This window comes from Taeniopygia guttata, chromosome 18 (genome assembly GCF_048771995.1).
Source record: "Taeniopygia guttata chromosome 18, bTaeGut7.mat, whole genome shotgun sequence".
Lineage (NCBI taxonomy): Eukaryota > Metazoa > Chordata > Aves > Passeriformes > Estrildidae > Taeniopygia > Taeniopygia guttata.
The window spans coordinates 9,260,111-9,280,068 of NC_133043.1; the positions used below are offsets into that span (position 1 = coordinate 9,260,111).

At 49.4% G+C, this 19,958-nt stretch overlaps 2 protein-coding genes across 3 annotated transcripts in view; one reads left to right on the top strand and one right to left on the bottom strand.

The window, feature by feature from the left end:
- The window catches only part of ACSF2 (acyl-CoA synthetase family member 2), a 36,339-nt gene that overhangs the window by 12,385 nt on the left and 3,996 nt on the right, over nucleotides 1-19,958 (top strand). The window contains exons 8-10 of the mRNA XM_030287732.4: nucleotides 235-383; nucleotides 1,156-1,247; nucleotides 2,298-2,374. Of these exons, the coding sequence (XP_030143592.4) occupies nucleotides 235-383; nucleotides 1,156-1,247; nucleotides 2,298-2,374 (318 nt within the window). The remainder of the gene's footprint in view (nucleotides 1-234; nucleotides 384-1,155; nucleotides 1,248-2,297; nucleotides 2,375-19,958) is intronic.
- On the bottom strand, nucleotides 3,479-12,163 carry CHAD (chondroadherin). Of its 2 annotated transcripts, none has more exons than XM_030287739.4 (4): nucleotides 11,276-12,163; nucleotides 6,885-7,048; nucleotides 6,617-6,762; nucleotides 3,479-4,456 (listed from the first exon to the last, which is right to left on the bottom strand). In XM_030287739.4, the coding sequence occupies exons 1-3, from the start codon at nucleotides 12,146-12,148 to the stop codon at nucleotides 6,621-6,623; spliced, it is 1,179 nt and encodes a 392-aa protein (XP_030143599.4). In that variant the 5' UTR covers nucleotides 12,149-12,163; the 3' UTR covers nucleotides 3,479-4,456; nucleotides 6,617-6,620. The 2 variants fall into 2 exon arrangements, with proteins under 2 accessions (XP_030143599.4, XP_012434012.4); XM_012578558.5 differs by having other exon boundaries at nucleotides 3,479-4,459.

Genomic DNA, 19,958 nt, shown 5'->3' on the forward strand with positions numbered 1-19,958 from the left:
ACATTGCAGAAGGACAGGATAAAATATTGACATAAAAAAACTTCCCAAACTGATTTTTGTTAAAGGTAGGATGTGTCAGTTGTGTTTTCACCTAACAGGAATGCAGCAGAATGTCAGATTTCCAGCTGAGGGACCAGGAGAAGTGTTTCTGCTCAGATCTTTGCTCTTCAGCAGGGAGATGGGCTGGACAGCCACTGGAGGGTCTCCTCTGCTGACTGTTTTTGGTTGATCCAGGAGAGTCGCTCTGGGCTCCCTGCGCCTCTCTACCACTGCCTGGCGTCGGTGGGAGGCTGCATGGTGATGGCTCTGCATGGCACCTCCTGCATCTTCTCATCACCCAGCTTCGAGGGCAAGGCTGCACTGGAGGCTGTGTCTCGAGAGAAGTGAGAGCCTGTTTCTCTAAGGAGCAGTTCTTGGCCTGTGGCTCTACTTCTTTCCTTGCCTCAGCTGCCAGGACCTTGCTTGTGCTCTTCCTTCCCACAGCTGAGAGGCAGATTTGCTGCTGCACTCGACTGCACAGGAACCAAAGTCTGCCTTTCCAGCTGTGCTTGGGAGTGTGTTACCCTTCTGAAATGAGGGAATCCTTCCTGTCACCACGGGGCTTTGGCTGGGAAGCATAGTGGTGTCTTGGTTTGCTGTGGCTGCTGTGTTTTCACAACTGAACATTGCCTTCCTTTCCCAAGTTCAGCTCTGCTGCTGGGATAGTATTTCCATATTGTTCCTCAAGTATAGCTTGGGAAACAAAAGGCTGTTGCTATGTCTGCATCATACATGTACAGATGTGTCTATATCTTATGCAGATGCATGTCTGTGTGTGCTGATGCTGCTGCTGCTCTGCAGCCCCAGATGGGATGGGATGGAATGGGATGGAATGGGATGGAATGGGATGGATGGCTCGGGATGGGATGGCATGGATGGCTCAGGATGGAATGGGATGGATGGCTTGGGATGGAATGGGATGGATGGCTCAGGATGGGATGGAATGGGATGGATGGCTCAGGATGGAATGGGATGGATGGCTTGGGATGGGATGGAATGGGATGGATGGCTCGGGATGGAATGGGATGGATGGCTCAGGATGGGATGGGCACTGAGCTGGGGCTGCCACCAGTTTCCACCTCTGCAGCTTTGCCTTTTTATTCCCTATTTCTCAAGATGCTCCTTCCTCCTCGGCACACCCACCATGTTCATAGACATGCTCTCCCAGCCGGACTTCGACTCCTATGACCTGTCAACTCTCCGGGGAGGTAAGTCCCAGAATTCAAATGGAAAAATCCTGAGAACCAGGGTAGTCCTGGTTCCCTGCTGGGAGGCTGTATTTTTAGTTTTGTGAGCACATGTCTCTTCTGGTGGGAAAAATCTAGTTGCATGAGCTTTGTGTTTCCCCTGTTAATTTGATGCTACATTTCTTTTCCTTGGGAAATCCTTCCATCATGGTGTATTTTAGGACTCCTTCATCTGAAGGCAGTCTAGGGAAGGACCTTTCTATTTTAGCTACAAGGGGTGGTGTCAAGAACAGCTTGATTTTCCTTGCCTCTCCAGCCACCACCATGTGGCAGCAGATGCTTTCTGTGTCTCAGACTAATGCAGTCCATAAAGCAGAGCCAAGCTCAGATTTTTTTCTCAGACCTGAAGTTTCCTTTCTGTTTCTGAAGTCACTCATCCCCGTGCTGGAGGGTGTGATACAATGTGCTGGAGCTTCCTCTCTTGTCACAGCCCACTTTGGAAATAGCTGGGCAGACCACCAGTCCTGTTGAGGCAGTTATAGTACAGAGAGAATGTGTATAAGGAGCATAAGGAAATATTTTAGCAAGTTACCTATGTGCAAAATGATCCTGTCTCGTCCTGTTCCCCACCAAAGCCCATGTGTTACCCCACTCTTTTGCTCTGTCATCCTAGGTTGGAACAGGTGGCAGTGGGATCTACCCTCTCCCAAAAGGGCTGCTCTGTGCAAGGCAAGAGGAAAGGTTTTTGCTTTTATGGTGATGATTGATGAAAGTGTTTGTCCCACTATAAAACTGTACCTCTTTTTGCTATGAATCTTTTAATTTTTGGAGAACTGTAGGTTGGATTAGGTTTGAATTATATTTTCCTGTTGAGAAAGGCAAATTGGCCTTGCTGCAGCCTTTGCTTCTAGAACAACTAAGACCTGTATAAAAAGATTTGGGAAGTATTTTGACAGGAACCAGTGTGTCCCACTGGTCTTGTCAGCATTAAATCTGGGAGTGGAGCGCTGTTTGAGGGACCCTCCTGGGAGTAAATAGCAGGTTTCCAAGGTATTTTCCTCTTTCTTTCAGGAATTATTGCAGGCTCTCCTGTTCCCCCTGAGACCATGAGGACAATTATCACCAAGATGCACATGCCAGAGCTTGTGGTGAGTTGTGGTGCCTGTGACCAGACCTGCAAGGGGTGTTTGTCACAGTGAGACACTGAGTTTGGGTGTCTCTGGACCTCAGTGGTACCTGGTGGTCCTGGGGCTGCTGGGATCAGGCTGAAGAGGGAACTGGGGACAGAAGTGGGGGCCTGGTTGCTGCTGAGGTGTCCAGGGAGGAAGCTTTGGCAGAAGACAAGGCATCACATTCAATGTCATATTCTGCTGCTCATTTCAAAACTTTTACTGACATTCAGTTGTACACGCTGCCAGGATTATGATGGCAGAGGCAGTGCTGGTTCACAGTAGTGCAGGTGGGTGCTTGTATTCCTCTTGGTGTGGAGCTGTCAAATTTCTTTGCCCATCCTGGATTTCCTGGGGATGAAAACCTCATTGTGTGGTTTTTGTTGTGTCTGAGTCAGGTGTGCCAGCCACATGTGCAGTGCCAGAAGGGCAGTTTGTGCTGGTCCATTGTCCTGGGCCTGTGCAAGGGCCACCAGCACGGGGGTCAGTGACCCTCTAGGTGATGCATTTCCTAGGCATGTCTGGCCATCTGCATGCAAATGGCTAAGCCAGAAAAGAACCATTTTGTTTTGCCATAAAGGAAATGAATTTGGTACCATGCTGCTTCCCAAGGCTGAGGAAGTCAGATTAGGCTGTTGTTTTTGGCAGACCCTGACTGCACCAGCAGTAGGGTTTTACAGGGACAGCTCTGTGCTCTGCCACAGACCAGGGGAATTCAGGGCATCTGTCCTGAAGCTGTCTTGGATGCAGCCAGGTTTTTTCCTGGATATGATGCTCTTCATGCTAAGCTGGAAACACCAGGGACAGCCTTGGTGCTGCTGCTTGTGCTCTGTCGGGTGACAGCTACCTATTTTTATAGTAAACTTGAGTTTGGCCTCACAAAATATTTTCAAGCATTCCTGTGAGAGCTCAGGACTCATTAGGTGTCACATGTTCCTGTTTTGTAGCAAGAGAAATAATAAAACCCTCCCAAACAGTTGCTCTGCCCGTGGGATAAAGAGGATTAAGTCTATATTTGTACCACTGGTCTCATGTTACTCCTGATCCCTCCAGCTCTCAGGCAGACACACAGAGACTTGTTGATTTCATCTTTGCAGCAAGAGCTTTATACAGAAGATGTACATAAGAAAATATACAATTCGATTTCTATATAGGAGGCAGAGGAGTTTTCATCCTCTTAAAGGTCATTTACACTGTTACAGAGGAATAAATAGACATATATTTATATAACTCTTTAGGTTAAAAAACATAGTTGAATTGAAATATGTGGAAATATGTGGAATTGAAATAGCTGTGACAATAAACCATAGTCATCCTGGTGTCCTGCTAGATCCTCTGGAGTCTGGGTGGGAAGGAGAGGAGGAGGGGTGCCTGAGCCAACTGCACCATGCACACCTTCTCCTCTTGGACATTTTGGTGACCCCACAGAGTGGGAGGGAAATCCAGCCTTCAGATGGATCAGATTCCAGTTCCAGTTTTGGAGGTTCCCAGTACTGCTTCCCCTAAAGGATTTCTGGTCAATGTTGAGAGATTGCTGCCTCAGAGCCACTGGCTCGTGGTCACTGCTTCACCCCTTCCCTCAGCCCTGGCCTGCAGGGATCCCCTCTGTGGGTGGGCAGGGGAGTCTCTTTTAAAGGGTTGAGAGCAATTTTCCTTATCAAGCAGCTGGGGAGGGATGCTCCTGCTTCCCCATCTGCTCCCTCTCCTCTGGAATGGGAGAGACAGCGACCAGCTGGTTGATCAGGGCTGTGGGTTATGTTTCTTCTGGGAAAGATGACTCTGTTTTACCAGCAGGATCTAGCTTAGCTTGTCTGAGTATGGGCATGCATCGTTTAGTTTTTACAAAGGCCTCTTTTAAAATACATAGATGTCGGAAAAGACTGAGAAGGTGGATTCCATCCTTGTGATCAGCAGAAAAGCAGGGATTCAGAGGAGGCTGCAGGTGTTCATCTATGTCAGGAGTATTTCCTGACAGGTAGGAGAAGCTCAAGGAAGGACTCGGAAGTCAGTAGTTTTCTGATGGCTGAAGTGACCGGTCACCAGGACGGGCCATACTGGAGCCTGCTGGCATTAAAAAAGAGAGAAGGCCACACCTTTAAGGAGATTTTTCCATCAGAGCAGTAAACATATAACATTTGTCTATTTTTAAATCAGTGGATGAAGCCCATACTTGAAAGTGAAGAGTGTGAGTCAAGGAGCTGTTACAACTTCCCACAGCAGAGGAAATGGGTTAGTCCTGTCTCTGAGCTACTCTGCCAGCTCTGTGTGACTCCCGAGGGTCTTACCCAAAGTGCTGATGCTCAGGGAGCACTTTCTTGGCAAAGGAAGGAAACTCAGAGTGAAATTTTCAAGTGGACTATTTTGATGACCTGATTCTGAAAATCCAGGGCAGGTGTAGTCTTAGAAACTACCAAGCAGCTTTCCATCTTAAATATAGCCCGTGACCCAAGTCAGTCCTCATCCCTGAAATACAGACCTCTGTCTGTGACAGCTGCCTGGCTCTCAAGGGGTGCAGGATGAAATCAGAGGTACTTTCATAAAATTCAAGCTCGCCACACTGGAGTGGGTTTGTGTACCTGCATTTTGGCACTGACATCTGAAGGCACTGAGCTTTATCTTCTGCAAGACTGGAATAAATAATTTCCTATTTCATTAGCACTTGTAAACCTGTTTGAGGGAGCTGGATGAAAAGTGCTACGAAAAAAAACAGGTCATGGTTTTCTTACTCTCACCATGGAGGAGTGAACTGGGATCCAGTTTAGGCAGGGAAAGACAATTAAGAAGGGTAAGACCTGTTAATAAACTATGTTTAAGTACTGTGGTTTAGAAAACTGAAGTTTTTCTGTGCTTAGAGCAGAACTTTTCCTGCCCTGTATGGAATGACTGGTATTTCCATCTCTAATCCATAAAACCTTCTGGCACTACAAGAGAAATAATCACTTTAGAAAGGCGCAGAGCAGCTGGCAGAATCCCTGACATTTTGGTCATAAATTTCCTTTCTCCACCCTGATGTGCATATCCTTAGTGAAGTGGGGATCAAAGGCCATCACACAGCACAATGCCCACCTCTTTTCCTTCAATGCAGTGCAGCATCACTGCACTTTGCTTAACAAATGAGCAAAGGTCCCTTCCCCAAGAGCTTACAAACTTCCAGGCTCATTCAAAGTTCTCTGGAATCCCAGACCTATTTCTGGGATGGCAAAAAGTAAAATGCTTGGGGTGGAGTGATGACAGTTGTGGCTTTTTTGCTCCTCTGCAGGCTGAACTGAATACCCCTGGTAGTTTCCAGCTGTGGAAGGTGTCTGTGTGATCAGTTTTCATAGTTGGTGTTTGTTTTGGTAGCTGTTAGCAAAAGTTCATTGCTGGAGGGGAAGGCAGCCTGGTCTTTGAATCACCTCCTGGCTAAGGACACCTTACCCAAAGAATATTTGCTATCTTGAACCTCCCTCCTCTGGGATAATCATTTGAAGGCAAGAGCCGTTGTTTTTAAATGTTTAATTGTTTTTAATTGTTTTTAAAGATCTGACTGTCTTGGAGGGAATTGTAGTTGTGGAAAAGCAGCTGGGTCAAGAGCTGCTCCTTTTGGAAGACATCTACTTTCCTATGGGCTGGGCAGTCTGGGGCAAGACTTCCCAGCAAAGCCCTGCCCTGGATTTCACACCAGACCTGGCGGACCTTTATAGGGCAAAGGGCTGAGCATCTCCAGTTGATTAGAAAATTAAAGGTTGTGTGGTCCCAGCTCAGGGTAGGAGTCAGCTAAATCCGCCCTTGTTTTGATATATAGTTTCTATCCCTTTTGAATAACAATTACATCTTGACTTGATATGGGGCTTTGGTGTTAGGACAGGGTGTGTGTCACCATAGTGCCCGGAGCATGATTGAGGCTTAAACCCTGAAGATTTCCAAGTCATTCTGTGTGTGTTTTCAGGATCCTTGCTTCTCTATTTCATATTCACTTGCATGTTTTGTCCTTCATTCCTGCCCCAGGCCTCTCTTTAGCCCTATATTTTTTCACAGAGTTGACTCTATCCCTGATGCCACAGGCAGGTTCTCTGCTACGGGAGCTCGTGGAGCCAGGAGATGCAGGAGATGCTGCAGCTCTTAGCACAGACATCTGTGGCTGGATGGGTAGCTGCTGCAGGCCAAACCCTGGTGGCATTTAAGACTGATGCCACAAAAGGTGCTGGGGCTTCTGGTGCAACTAAAAGGGAACCATCTTACGTGTTTAATGGCGGCTCCCCTTCCTGGACCTCTTGGTGGGCAGCTTGCAGGAGCGGAGGGCCGGGGTGTCCCTGATGGGCTGTCCCCGGTGCTGGGCTGGTGTGGAGCAGCTGTCCTCAGCACGGGTGCGGTTCCCTTTCAGCCACCTGTGGCACAGGGAGGAAGGAAGGGAGGAACCTGAGAAAGGGGCAAGCCATGGGTATGAGGGGAGAGAGCTGCCGGGTGTGCCAGCGGTGTCCTGGCACAGGCTGGGGTGGCGGTGCCGTACTTGCGCAGAGGTGCCAGCTGGCAGCTGCAGTGCCAAGGGTTTCGGGAGATGGTCAGCGTCTCCATCTTGTCAAAAGGGAAGTTTCGGGGCAGTTGGGTGAGCCGGTTGTTCTCCACGTGGGCGGTTTTCAGCGCGGTCACGCCAGCGAACGCGTTGTCTGCAAACTGAAGCACAGAGGTTTCTGCTGAGGTGGGGAATGGGGACTCCTAACCTGAGGGGCTCTGGTCCAGACTTTGAGTGTCTGCCTAGAGAAGTGTCAGAATTTATGGTACTGATGATTCTGAGATTGTAGAAAGTCTCTGTCTGTCAGCCCCGTTGCCAAAGCAGAAGCCATAATTGGTCTGTGCTGTTTCAAGGTTGTTTATTCTGTTTATCTCTAACATGTTCTGCTGCCCTGCCGCAGCTCTGTCCTGCAGGGCAGCGTGTGGGGCTCTGCCCTCAGTGGGATGGTACAAACATTAAATACCACAAACTACCTGTGCTGGATTTACAATAACGTGCCAATATCTGTCACCTACGTTGGACAGTGTGTCCCCAGCCTGAACCAACAGAAAAATGCCAACACTACAGTGAAACATGGAGGGCATGAAGAAGGAGAAAAAGGACAAGGCACACCCAATTTCCTCTATCTTGTCCCCTTTGGACCCCTTATCTAGAATCCTAAAATTTGACTTTTGACACTTAATTATTACTTATATCAAACACTCGGAGCTTGCAATTCATCCTGTAAGATTGAAAACTCTTTTCCATGGTCATAGATCACAGCCAGTGTCTCTGGGGGCTCTGTCCAGGGGGGTTCCTGACCCCTGCCAGGGTCCCAGACCTTCCAGGGCAGCCAGAGGGATGCCCTGGATTCCCACAGAGAAGTTGTGAATGTGCTGTCCCTGGAAGCATTCAAGGCCAGGTTGGACAGAACCTGGAGCAACCTGGTGTCCTTGCCCATGTCAGGGGGTTTTGGAAAGAGATGATCTTTAATGCCCCTTCCAGCCCAGGTTATTCTATCATTCTGTGAAGCATGGAGAGAGCAAGAGAAGGAGCTGTAACAGGGAGCTGGCTTGCTGGACACTGTACACTTGAGAGGCAGCAGACTGGTGGGCTCGTGGTTGATGGAGTGTCCTACAAGAAGAGCTATGTCCCAAATCCATGTGGGATTGTCTTTGCAGCCCCATCCGTAAATAAATTGAAGTCTGGCAACCCTTTTTATTTTTGAGGCATACTTCTCCATTCTAAATGAAGATATATTCTCATATATTCCTTTCTAAGGCTGGAAATCCTCCCAAGGCCTGTTGCCTTGCCTGGAGCGACTGAAGGAGGAGTGTTTGTGGCCTCTGAAGGGGCTGTAGACTTTGGCAGTGCCTGGGGGCTCTGAGTGGAAATTTACACTTGGCATTTGAGCAATGGAGAAATACAGGCAGGTTTTCCAGCACCTCAGCCTCCTCCATTTTTTCTCATTTCCAGTGGGGTTTTTTTTTGCAAGGGATGCTGTAAAATTTGTGCTTTCTTGGTTGATAGAGAGGCTTTAAGGTAGAGTCTCCCTTAAGAAAGCTGTCAAAAAGCAAGAGAGGCTGTAGACCTGACTTTGCAGCCCTCTCCTCTCTTCCCTGAGGTCTCATCCCTGATGTTTTTCAGCCCATGGTTATTCAGGTTGGAAAGTTGTTGAAAGCAAACCCCTGAACAGGATCTTCCATGGCAGTGGCTGACAGGAGAGGAGCTCCCTGACAAAGCACAAAGCTCTTCTTAGCTATGACAAACCATTTCTCCTGCCTCTCAAAATGTGGGGGAAGCTTTCTCTAAAGGTTGGAGAGGACACTTGCTAGGTGTTCCCAAAGCCCCAGGACCTGTGCTCCCATTTCTGAAAAGAACCCTGCACTTCTCATGGACCATCAGGGCATGTTCATGCTCTCTAAGCTGAAAAGCTTCACAGAGGAAATGCACTATTTTAAGCCATGAACTTTTGTCATCTCCCAAATTAAGCATTGCTGGATGGGATTAGAGCACAGCCAGATCCTTGTAGCTGTTGGACAGTCAGCACTGGTCTTCTCCTTCCAAAAGTGAGCTGAGCTCAGGAGGCTGGACTGTGCTGATAGTGAGCTGCTCTGAGGGATGCTGGCACGCCGTGCAGAGGGGTGGGAAGGCTGGACAGTGGTGTTACTGTCTCAGCTGCTCATTCCTCTCCCAGCCCCATGACAAGAGTTCACATCTGCTGCTAACAGCTACAGAGCTGCCTGCCAGACCGTGTCTTTGGGAAGAAAAGGGTGATTTTTATCCCTCATTTAGATGGAGGTTTACTGCTGTTAAGTTATTTTACACTGAAAACACAGACAGGGGTGCTTGTCTCATGTTGAGGTACAAGGAGGGTCCCGGCCTGTGCAGCACAGCCCTGTGGGGTCTGGTGTGGGTCTGTGATGCTGGGGGAAAATGGGAGCTCCAGCTTTTGCTCAGGCTCTTCCTTTTGCTCAGCTGTAATTTAGGCTGGAGTAAAATTCTGTGGCTTTACACTTGATCATCTTAAAAATCTTGCAGCCATTCAGGGAAGAGCTAAGGACAGCATGTTTGTGGAGGAGAAAGGGCTACAGTAAAGATGCCAGCAGTACTCAGAGCATTTGGTGGTGATTTCCTGGATTGTGTGGCCTCTGTGATTAGATGTCTCTTATCACTGCAAAGCTCACACGTGGGCTGTTTGGGTATGAGGCCTTTGAAGATTTGAAGCGAAAATGAGATGGAAGCTTTGTATTTGCAAGCTCTAAAGCTGCAGAAGCCACCCCTATTAGTGCTGATCCCATAAACTGATGTCCTGTTGGGCTGCTGGGGAGGAAAGGAGGCACTGGCTGCACTAGAGCCTTTTAAGTTCCTATTCACAGGTGGTCACTGTAAAAAAAATCCTTTTTTGCTGGCTAGAATCGTTAACCATTGGTTCTTGGTCAAACCAAGGATGCTTTTTCCCCTGGAACATCCCAAAGTCTAATTTCTTCAACATGTAACTTGGAACTCTGATATCTCTAGCTGGTACAACATTAGACTGCAATATTTGACTGAAAATGCCTTAGAACTGAGTCTACAGAAGTGCTGTCACAGAACATCTAAGGTCTTGCCTAGTAAGGTAAATGAATCCTTTTCAAGTGTTGAGTTTGCTCAGTCTCATACTGGAGAGGTTAATGCTCAGAGTGGACGAGGCAAATAAATACTTAAATACTGAATACTGAATAAATACTTAAATACTGAAGTTATTACTGAACTGGTTTAGTTAGTGTTGTTCTGCACCTGAACAAGGTGTAATTCCAGTTTTTGAGCTTTTTTGGATTCTATCTCCCTTTGAAAACTCTGGGGTTTTTTGCATTTCTTGTAGCTTTCATGTGATGTGCTCATCATTGTGAGACTGAGTTGTGAAGAAATTCTCTTTTCCATCACATCTTCCTGCATGTGGTGGGTGTTGCTTTGCCGTGCAGTCCCACCCTGCCTCACCTGAAAGCTCTTTGGGTTTCCTGGCAAAGCATATCCCAGGGAGATGTGTTCTGTTCTGTTCTGCCTGCACCACGCTCTCTTTCCAGCCACGGGGGATTCACTGGGACATCAGGCTGCACCAGGATGCTGTGCTGGCTTCTGCAGCACTGCCTGGCTTTTCAAAGGGATTCCCTGAGTGTGATACTCCTGACTGTGGATCCTGCTTTCTCACAGAAAAAGGAGGGGGTTGTTTTGCCCTTCAGGATACCTGAATGTCCCTCCTCCCCTCCAGTGGGAACAGGGCTCCTTTGTAAGATGCTGCGAGAGTTCCTTTGGAGAGAGCATCAATAAACAAACCTTTCTTTGTAACGTGTCAGGTTGGGAGGCAGTGGGGAGGTGAAGGTTTGTACCTCTACCTGTCTGCAAGGCAGGGGTAAAAAACCAGGACTGCTCACAGCCCCTCCAAGGAGCCTCCCTCTCCAGATCTACAGCAGGTACCTGGGCTGAGCAAAGGAGGCAGAGCAGTTCAGCTCTGCAAGGTGGAAGTGCCCTCCACTATGAGGGACATGCTCACCTCTCATCCCTCACCGTGTTTCTGTGAGTATGGAAGGTTCCTAATTGTCCTGGAGCATCCCAGATACCTTTCTCGGTGTCTGGTGTTGCCTCCAGTTTGGGAGGGAATGCACTGCCTTGCATCCATCCAGAGGGCCTAATCAGTTCCAGATAACTTGGTTTTGCATAAATAACTCAACAGAGGGGTGGGGTGTGCTCTCCCATCCCTCGCTTGAGCCACATCAGCAAGTCAGTGCCTTGCTGCCTGCAGAGCCTACAGATCTGCATGTCCCCTCTCCTCTGTAAGGGAGGATCAGCAAAGCAAGGGCTTTGTAAAGGGGAAGAAAAGCAAGCCCCATGTCTCTGATCTGGAGCAAGTGGAAGGAGAAGAGACTCACCTTCTTCAGTTTCATGTTGTCCAGGTGGAGTGTCTGCAGGTATCGCCCAAAGGACTGGAAGGCGTTGTCAGGGATGACCTCAATTGGGTTATGAGAAAGTTTCAGTTCCTCCAGCACTCTCAGCTTACTCATTGCATTCACAGGGTAGCTGCTCAGCTGGTTCTTGTCCAGGTGGAGGACAGCAAGGTTTTCTACATCCTCCATGGCCCCAGGCAGGAGGTTGGTGAGGGAGTTATCGGAGAGGAAGAGCCAGCGCAGATCTTTAGCCCCATTGAAGACCCCTGGTTTCAGCTCCTGGATTTTATTGCTGCCCAAGTGCAGGATGAAGAGGTTGACAAGAGGGGAGAGGAGCCCTTTGGGTAGGTCTGGGATCTTGTTCTTGTCCAGGTACAGGTAGGTGAGATCAGAGAGATCATCAAAGGCTCCTGGCTTTATGACACTGATCTGATTGTCGCTGAGATAGAGGTAGACCAGGCTCTTGAGCCCCCGGAAGGCTCCGGTGGAGATCTCCTTAATCCGGGAGCTCTGGAGGTGCAGGGACACCAACTTCTTCATGTCACGGAAGCCGTTGGTGGGCAGGACGGGGAAGTTGTTCCTCTGCAGGTTGAGAAGCCGCGTCTGCTCGGGCACTTTGGGGATCTTCTTCAGCCCCACGTTGTCACAGATGACGTGCTGCAGGTCTCCGCCGTGGCAGTGGCAGCTGGGGGGACATGCCTGCATGGTGGGGACGAGACATGCCAGCAGGCTGAGGACACTGAGGAGGAAGCCTGACCCATTCATGGTCAGATCTGGAATTAAGTGTGGTGGGAAGAGAAGCGGGAGGAGGAGAGTGACGGGTGGGAGAGAGAGAGAGAGTAACCGGGTTTGCAGCATACTGAACACAGCCCTATTTATAATGTTATTAAAAAGCAAAATCCCTTCCCACAAACCACAGGCAGCAGCCAGTTGGAAACAACTGGCTTTGGGAACTTACTGTGAGCTTAACCCCTTGGCACCAGGCAGAGGAGTGTCCATGGCCCTGCCTGGCCCTGCTGCTGAGCCATGTGCAGAGGCAGTTTTCATCTCTGGCGGAAAATAGGAGGCAAATACTCAGGAAGAACCGATGCAGACCTGCTCTGTGGAGAACCTCCCTGGTCCCTGCTCAGCAGGGCCCAGATTCATCTGCGGGGGGGGAAACAGCCTGGTTTGGTTGAACAGCATAGCAGGGAGCACTGCTGAGCTCCACAGCCACGTCCTGCTGGAGCTTCCATCGGGCTCTGGGGTCTGTTTAGCCTCAGCTGGTTTGGGGAGAAACGCCTGGTCTTGTTCTCACCCCCTGGTGGGGGGTGGCGTGCCTTTTTTCACTGATTCAAGAGGAGTTTGCCTAAACAGGGATTGGAGAAGGTGGCAGTTTACAGGGTCGTGCCAAAGGCCAGCAGCGCAGCAGTTGCTCTTGCAATGCAAAATTTTGGTTGAACACTTTCAGATCTAGGCTGCATTGAAGAGCTGGCCAGGAAAGGGAGTGGAAAAACAGTCTTAACTTCTACTGTGTCTTTTCACATGAACAGCTGAGGATAATATGGTCATGGTCAGGACATCTGGTGCCTTCCAGCAAGGGATGGGGCAGGGAAGTGGAGGGCTAGGCAGTGGTGTGGAGGGCGGTGGCAGTGCCTGTGGCTCTCGAGGCAGAGCTGTGGAAAGGGAAAAGCATTGGTATTGGTAAAGGGATGGAGAGCTAGCAAGACAAAAGAATCACTGCTGGAACTGGGAGTGGCATCTGCCTTGGCTCCTGTCTTAGGGTAGCAGTGGCAAAGGTGAATTAACACCACAAGGGATGTCCCCTGCTCTCCCAATAAAGAGCTAAAGCAAAGCAGTTAAAAGCCCCGGCGCCTGCTTCTGTGAGTGTGAAGAGAGAGATCCAGGGGTTGCAGGGTGGGGTTTGGAATTGGAACATTTTGAACTGATTTCCAGCCAGTTCCTGGCTGCAGCAAACAGCTGAGAGCTGAGCATATAACTGTGAGCTTGTTGAGGTTTCTGCTCCTGAGGCTGGCTGCAGAGCCCCAGTGGAACCCGTGCAGAGGCGAGACGGGCTCAAGAAAGGGAGGGAATCCAGGGGCTGACTTAGGACACAGACTGGCTTATTCACTGGGATTTCTGGGTTTTTCCATTGTTGCAGTGAGGAATCAGCTGGCTCCGGAGCGTGTTATGCAAACGGCCTGGCAGCCCTGCTCTGGGCAGCAGCTGCCAGTCTGAGCAGTGTTTGCACTGCAGGACTAATTTGGGGGAGAATTCTGGAGCTTCTGGGGTGGGAATGTGGTTCTGGTGAGCCTGTGGCCAAACAATGATGTAATGTGGGAGCTTGGTGCAAACCAGGCCATGCCAGGCCTTCAGTGTTTGTCAGCCCTGGGATGTGATGCCATGGGGCAGCTCACCTCAGCAGCAGAGCTTCTCACCTCTGGAGAGGTGGTCTGACCTTGAGAGCTCCATGCTCCTGCTGGAGGACCTTTGGGTACTGTGGGATTTAAAACTCTTTGGTCAAAACAATGGTATTTTGGCTTATGCCTGGTTCAGTAGGCACCACAATGGTCATGCACGTGCTTTTCTCTCTGGAGAAGCTCGTTGAGTGCCTTGGTCAGGATGTTTGTGACAGAGAAGCAAGAGATAGACAGAACCTTCCGTGTTTTCCTTCTTTGCCTCTTCAGTTTGCTGTTCCGTGATCCTGAGAGTGCCCCTGAGTGTGCACTGCTCATAAATCTCAGGCAGGGAGCTGGGGGAATGATTGGAAAAGACAAAAAATTACCTCTAAAGCATCATCTTCTATCTATTAATTGATTTTATAATTTACTCTCTGAGCAGGTTCAACCACTTTAACTTTCACTGTAACACTTTGATTAACAATTCCTGCAGTTATGTTACTCTGTGCAAAAGCAAGTGGTGGGTGATATTTAAAACCCTGCCTGTTTCCGCTGGACACTGAATCTGGGGACTGAATCTGTGCCCCTTCACTGAGAGTCTGGTACTTGGATTTCCCATCCCCTTGCAAAAAAAAAAAAAGTCATCTAACAGCTTACTGCTTCTGCAGAGATTTTGGCCAGTGTGGGTCAAGTTGGAGCAAAAAGCTGGTGAGGACCTTGCAAACCCCATCCATAAATACATCCTACCCCTCTGTATTTCTGGAACAAGACTCTTTTCAAAGGTTAAACTGCTCAAACCTCCTTCTCTTTCTTCCTCTCAGGATAAAATTCACTTTCTTCCACCCTTTATCTGTTTGCTGGCTGACAGTGCAGATCTGGGGGGACAGAGACACTCCCTGCAGGGATGGGTGTGCTGTGGCTGTGGACACCAGTGAGGTGTAGCTTCCATGTGAAAATGCTGGGATATAGCTGCCCCCATGCTGGTGTGAGGTGGGAAGCTGTCCCTGCTTCAGCGCTCCTGCCAGTCCTGATCCTGAAGTACAGTTCAGGTGGATGCCAGGTTATTATTGGTGCCACAGTGGAGCAGCAAGAGGGAAAAGGTGTCTGCTCCTCAGATCCATTTCTCCAGACTCTAAAGGTGAATAAAAGGAAGTTCTTTCCTTTAGTATTTTTTGATTTCCTTGCCTCGGCAAGCACATTCCTGTGGTGGGAGCTGTTTGGCATCTGCCACAGCTGGCACCTCTCCCCTGCCTCCAGGCTGTTTGTGTTTTGAGCTGCTCACTGGATGGCTCTGCTCTTCCCACACGGGTTTTGCAGCCCTCAGCTGGCCAGCAAATGTCCAGCCATCCTCAAGAGCCTGCCTGGGTCCCACTCGTGGGTGGTTTGCAGTCTGCAGGTGACAATGGGGCAGTGTTGGTGTCCCTGTGCCACAGTCAAGGAGAGCTGAGTCCTGGCCAGCTCCTGCCTCACACATCCCCTGGGACCAGCACTGCAAGGACATTGCAGAAGAGGCAGGATTATCCTGCCACCTCTCCTTCTTAATTGATTAACAGTTCTGCAAACTTTCCTGGTGATTTGCAGATGCTGGACTCCCCTTCTCTCCTTCTTTGAGGCATTGTGGGCTAAGCAAATAAATACAGTTTTTGAAGCAATATAAATATAGATTTGGGGTGTTTATTTGATGCTGCAGGTCTGACCTGGTTTGGTACAATACTGGAGATGGTTTAATCTTTATTTTTGTAAGTATGAACAGTTCTGGCTTATCAAGACAGCTCCATAGTTAAAATAGTCCATTGCTCTTTTAAGCCTGTTCTGTAGCTTTTAGGGCTCCAGATCTGGTTTCCTTTGACAATGCAGACTTGCAATCACCTCCTTGGAGTGGCACCAGTGTGGCTGGCCGTGGGGTGCAGCCCTCCTCATTTTGGCTGAGGATGGGGGTCAGGCAGTTCTGGGGCTGTCCTGGAGCTCTTGTGGAGCTGAGCCCCTGGCACTGGGTGCTGGGCTGGGAGAAGGTGCAAGTTCAGCAGTGTCCCATGGATTTGTCCCAAGGGCACAGTACACTCCAGACAGTGTTTGAGGAGCTGTGGTGGGTGGGCAAAGGGGAGTCCCAGAGGCTTTCCTGGGTTTCCCTCTCTTCCAGGCAGCTCCTGTCCCAGCAGTACCATCCAGGGCTCTGAGTTCAGACCTGAATTGTCATTTTTATTTTAAATTCTTTGACGAGTCCCCATACTCCAGTGTGGGGGCTGCTTGTTGGGCTGGAGGTGGTGATGGTGGGTCTACCTCCTTCCTTCTGATGGTTTTCTTCCACTGTTACATGGCCTCCACCCATTGATCTGCTGCCAGTTTGGCTCCCCATTGATGTCCACCCACCCTTCCCTTCTGCTGATTCCAGCAGCTGCTGGATGAGGCTCTTGGCCTCTCCAGTGAAGCTCACCCAGCCCTTACAGCCTCTCCCAGCCCTGCTGTGTCCACCCTGTGAGGCACCAGATGTTCCCTAGCATCTCCCTGCTCTGGCCAGGGCTCTTGTCCTGGTTTGCAGAGCCTTCTTCCCTTGTGGAGCCCCACTGATCCATGCAAGGCTTCTGACTTGCCCAAATGTTCCCCAGCCATTAGTCCCCTCTGTTCTCAAAGTGGAAAATGTGGTGACAACATTTCTGCTTGTCCTTGGCCTCCTCATCCCACCCCACCTTGTTTTGGGGAGGACCTGATGAGTAGATGCTTTCTGTAGCTGTGGAAATGGACTGTGAGAACATTTAAAATGCTTCATGGATGCAACATGATTCCTGACTTCCAGCCATGTGTTTGGTCAGAGCTGAGCTCTCCAAATCCATAAAACCTCCAAAACCTTTGCTCCTAGATTTTTGCTGAATTTCCTTCTCCAATAGCTTTGAGCATCCCGATACCCCCAAACCATTGGTTTTCTACCTTCACATGACACTTTGTACATTTCCTCTCACTTTTTCATTTTAATTTCACTTTTCCCAAATGCATTGGCATCAGCATTAGGGAGGATGGAGTTAATTGCACGGCAAAGACCTTTTATGGCCCTGTGGATAAACCAGTAACTGCCCATGTCGTTGCTGGTTGCCACTGGGCAGCACTTCTGCACTGCTGGCAGGAAAGGGGAAGCTCTTCCAAGCCTCAAGGCTTCTGCTTGGCCTGGAGAGAAGAGAGGCAGCTTTAACTCAAGACCAGCAGCCTGTCCTCACTGGGCAGTCACAGGAGATTCATTCCCAGTCTCAGCCTGGGCACTCTGGGTTGTCCTTTTGGTCTCCTCCTGCAGCAAAGCCATTGCATGCCACAGCACAAAGAAGGTGCTTTGGGCACCTAATATTTCTGGGTTCTCTTTTAACCCAAACTGGGACTGTCTGGCAGCTCTCTTGGTGGAGAGATGTCAGCAGGGTGGTCACCCTTGGAGATTTGTGCTGCGAGACCTGTTTGTTTGTGTCCTGATGTTTTTGACACAAAGATGGTACTGTTGCTGGGGAAGGAAGTGAGATCTCAATGTGCACAGGCTGGATGCGATCAGAAGTTGTTTTTTTGCAGCAGCAAAGTTGACCTGAAGGTTCAGGAATATTCCAGTATGATTTGGGATAGTGGGATATCTCTAAAGCAAGGAGATACATGTCCCCAGGGGACAGAAAAGTTTAGAGTGATCTTGGCAGTGAGCAGGGGAAGGGCAGGGGAGATGGCAGTGAGTGAGGGAAGGTTCTTGCTCAGTTAAGAATGATTTGGAGCTGGCTGTGATGGGAAGGGCTGGGCTTGACTCAGGTGGAGATATCCAAGACAGACGTGGGTTTAGGGATAATTAGATTGATCCAGCACTGAGAGGGGTTCAAAGGGCCTCTCAGAGGTGCCTGAACACACCTCTTGGGTTGCCAGTCTGCTTTCTGTTGTTCATGTGCCCTCTCTGAAGTCTGAAAATCCCTATTATTTCACAGTCAATTTGCTGCTGTTTTCCCAAGGCCAATATTGTCTCCAGCAAAGCTCAATTTCTGTAGGCTTTAGTTTGGCAGTTCAAGCCCTGCCACCATCATCCTCCAGCATGGCACAAGTGGAGGGTGGTGACGAGGAGGACGAAGATCCTCCCTGAGCAGTGCTCAGGTCCGGGGTAGGGTGTCCTCCAAGGAACTCAGGCTTTTCTGCAGCCCTGACCTTCTGCTCCAGTCCCACCCAGTATAACCCACTTGGGCTACTGGTGGTTAAAGCCCCAGCCTTTTCCTGACAGCCGCTCACAGCAGATGAATGGGGAGGACACTGGGTGTTTTTATTGCTGTCGAATGCCAGGGAAAACCAAGGAGCAGAGGGCTGATGTGGCTTCTTCCAAGTTACACAGTAAATAAGCAGCAGAGTTGGGAAAAACCCAGGGTCTTCAGCGTCCCCACAGTCCCCACCAGATCAGCCTGCCTCCCAAATGTTTACTAAAGAGACTGGAGTCTGATTGTTTTTACTTTATTTTTAATTTTTAGACACTTCCCTCTTCAGGCTGTTTGCCTGTTCCACAGTGACCAGTATTTGAACAGCACTAGCAGGAAATGTTTGGGAAATATGCTTTAAAAAACACAGTTCTGCTAAGATGTTCTTTTTATTCCTGGTTTATACAGAGGCTTGGGATTCACAAAGAATGAATCTCTTGTTGGTAGGAGCAAGTTAGGCAGCAGTTTGTTTTGGAGCTGTCTTTGTCATCACTGAGGGTGGGTCTGATCTGGGTGTTGGGGGGTCATTTGTGGTCCTACAGTAAAAAAAGGCTTTGTGGTCAATTATATTTTGTATTCTTGTAGCTCCTCTTGAAGCCAAAGGTCCAAGCTGGAATCTTTGCCTCTGGAAAGCTCTGCTTTGACACCACATACAGCTCCAGTGGAAATTATGGAGCTGATGCTGAAATTATTGGGTGAGGTTTTCTGGACCGAATTACACCAGATGACAAGGCTGAATGATGTTAAGTGTCCCCTTGGGTCACCATGGCTAGGAATCTTCATGGATATCTCCAAGTTGAAATTGGTGTGTGGAGTTTTGTGGAAGTGTTGTTTTGCCTGCTGCTGACAATGGACATGTGGGATGGTCCACGTGTCAGAAGAGGGTTGGGAAGACAGCTGTGCTGTCACAAGCATTTGCTTCATCCCCTGCCTCCATCCCAGGAATGCAGCTGTGGACAACCATCCTAAGAGGGGGATAACATCTTGGAGAAGTCTGGAGCACATCCTGGTATCTGGCTGCAGAGTGACGTGCTGGTGCAGGCAAGGGAAGCAGCAGTTAGATGAGGGGCTGGAGGTTCAGAGCTGTGTTACCCTCTGACCAGCTGGGAAGCCATTTCTGAGGGTGTGAGGGTGTTGATGGGGACAAGCCACAGGCCAAGGCATCAGTAGCTGGTGTTTGGGGTATAGGGCACAGTGCTGGGCATGTGGAGGAGCCTGGTGAGCCACAGCACCCACAGCACCATCCTGCCAGGGAGCTGCCTACTCCTGCATCCAATTAAACTGCTGCAGCAACCTGGAGAGGCAGCAAGGATTGACTCAGGGCTTGGCTGGGATCCTGGGACCCACACTGCAATTCATCCAGCGGAATAAAACAAAAAAACAAAGGCACTGGGATTTTTAATAAGTGTTTAAGGTCTTGGATTTGGGTCTGGTCAGTCATTTGATGCAGCCACAGGATTCGTATTAGTGTGTGGGAGAGAAATCCAGTCTGAGCATGAGACGCTGTGGGTTTGCACCCAGCTGGGGAGTTGTCCTTGTGTCTGGGAGCAGAAGCCTATTCACAGTTGTTCCTTGGGGGCTGCCAGGCTCCGAGCAGAGCAGTTTGCACCAGATGGTCCCTGCAGCATCCTGGGGAAGTTCTTCTCCAGATTCCTGGATAAAGGCAGGCTCCAGCTTGGATTCATGCTGACCCTGGTGCAGTCAACAAGAGCATCAGCCGTTGTGACAGACTGTGCCCAACATGAGATCCTCCAGCAGCTCCAAGCAGGGGAAAGAGCCAAGTGCTGCAGTGTTATTACACACTGTTGTACCCCATACCAGTGTTGTGTTCAGCTCATTCACAGTATTTTCATCCTTGTTCACATGCTGCATCATAGTCCTTTGCCAAGCTCCACATTAATTTGGGGCACAGTGCCTGGAGCTGGGTGAGCACCATGCCCAAGCCATGCCCACGTAGGCACACCTGGGAAGGAACTGAGCAGATCTGGGTGCCAGGGCAGTCTGGGGGTCAGAGCTGCTCATGTGTCAGTCTGGAGAGCTGCAGGAGAAATGAGGAAATACTTCCCACATCAGCCCTTTCACAGCCATGCTCTC

Excerpts from the sequence above, each read along its gene's own strand:
- CHAD (XM_030287739.4), bottom strand. The coding sequence starts at position 12,148 with ATGCTGCAAACCCGGTTACTCTCTCTCTCTCTCCCACCCGTCACTCTC. Across the intron at positions 7,049-11,275 it reads ACAACATGAAACTGAAGAAG|TTTGCAGACAACGCGTTCGC; the intron begins GTGAGTCTCTTC and ends TCTGTGCTTCAG. Across the intron at positions 6,763-6,884 it reads CAGCTGGCACCTCTGCGCAA|GTGGCTGAAAGGGAACCGCA; the intron begins GTACGGCACCGC and ends CCTGTGCCACAG.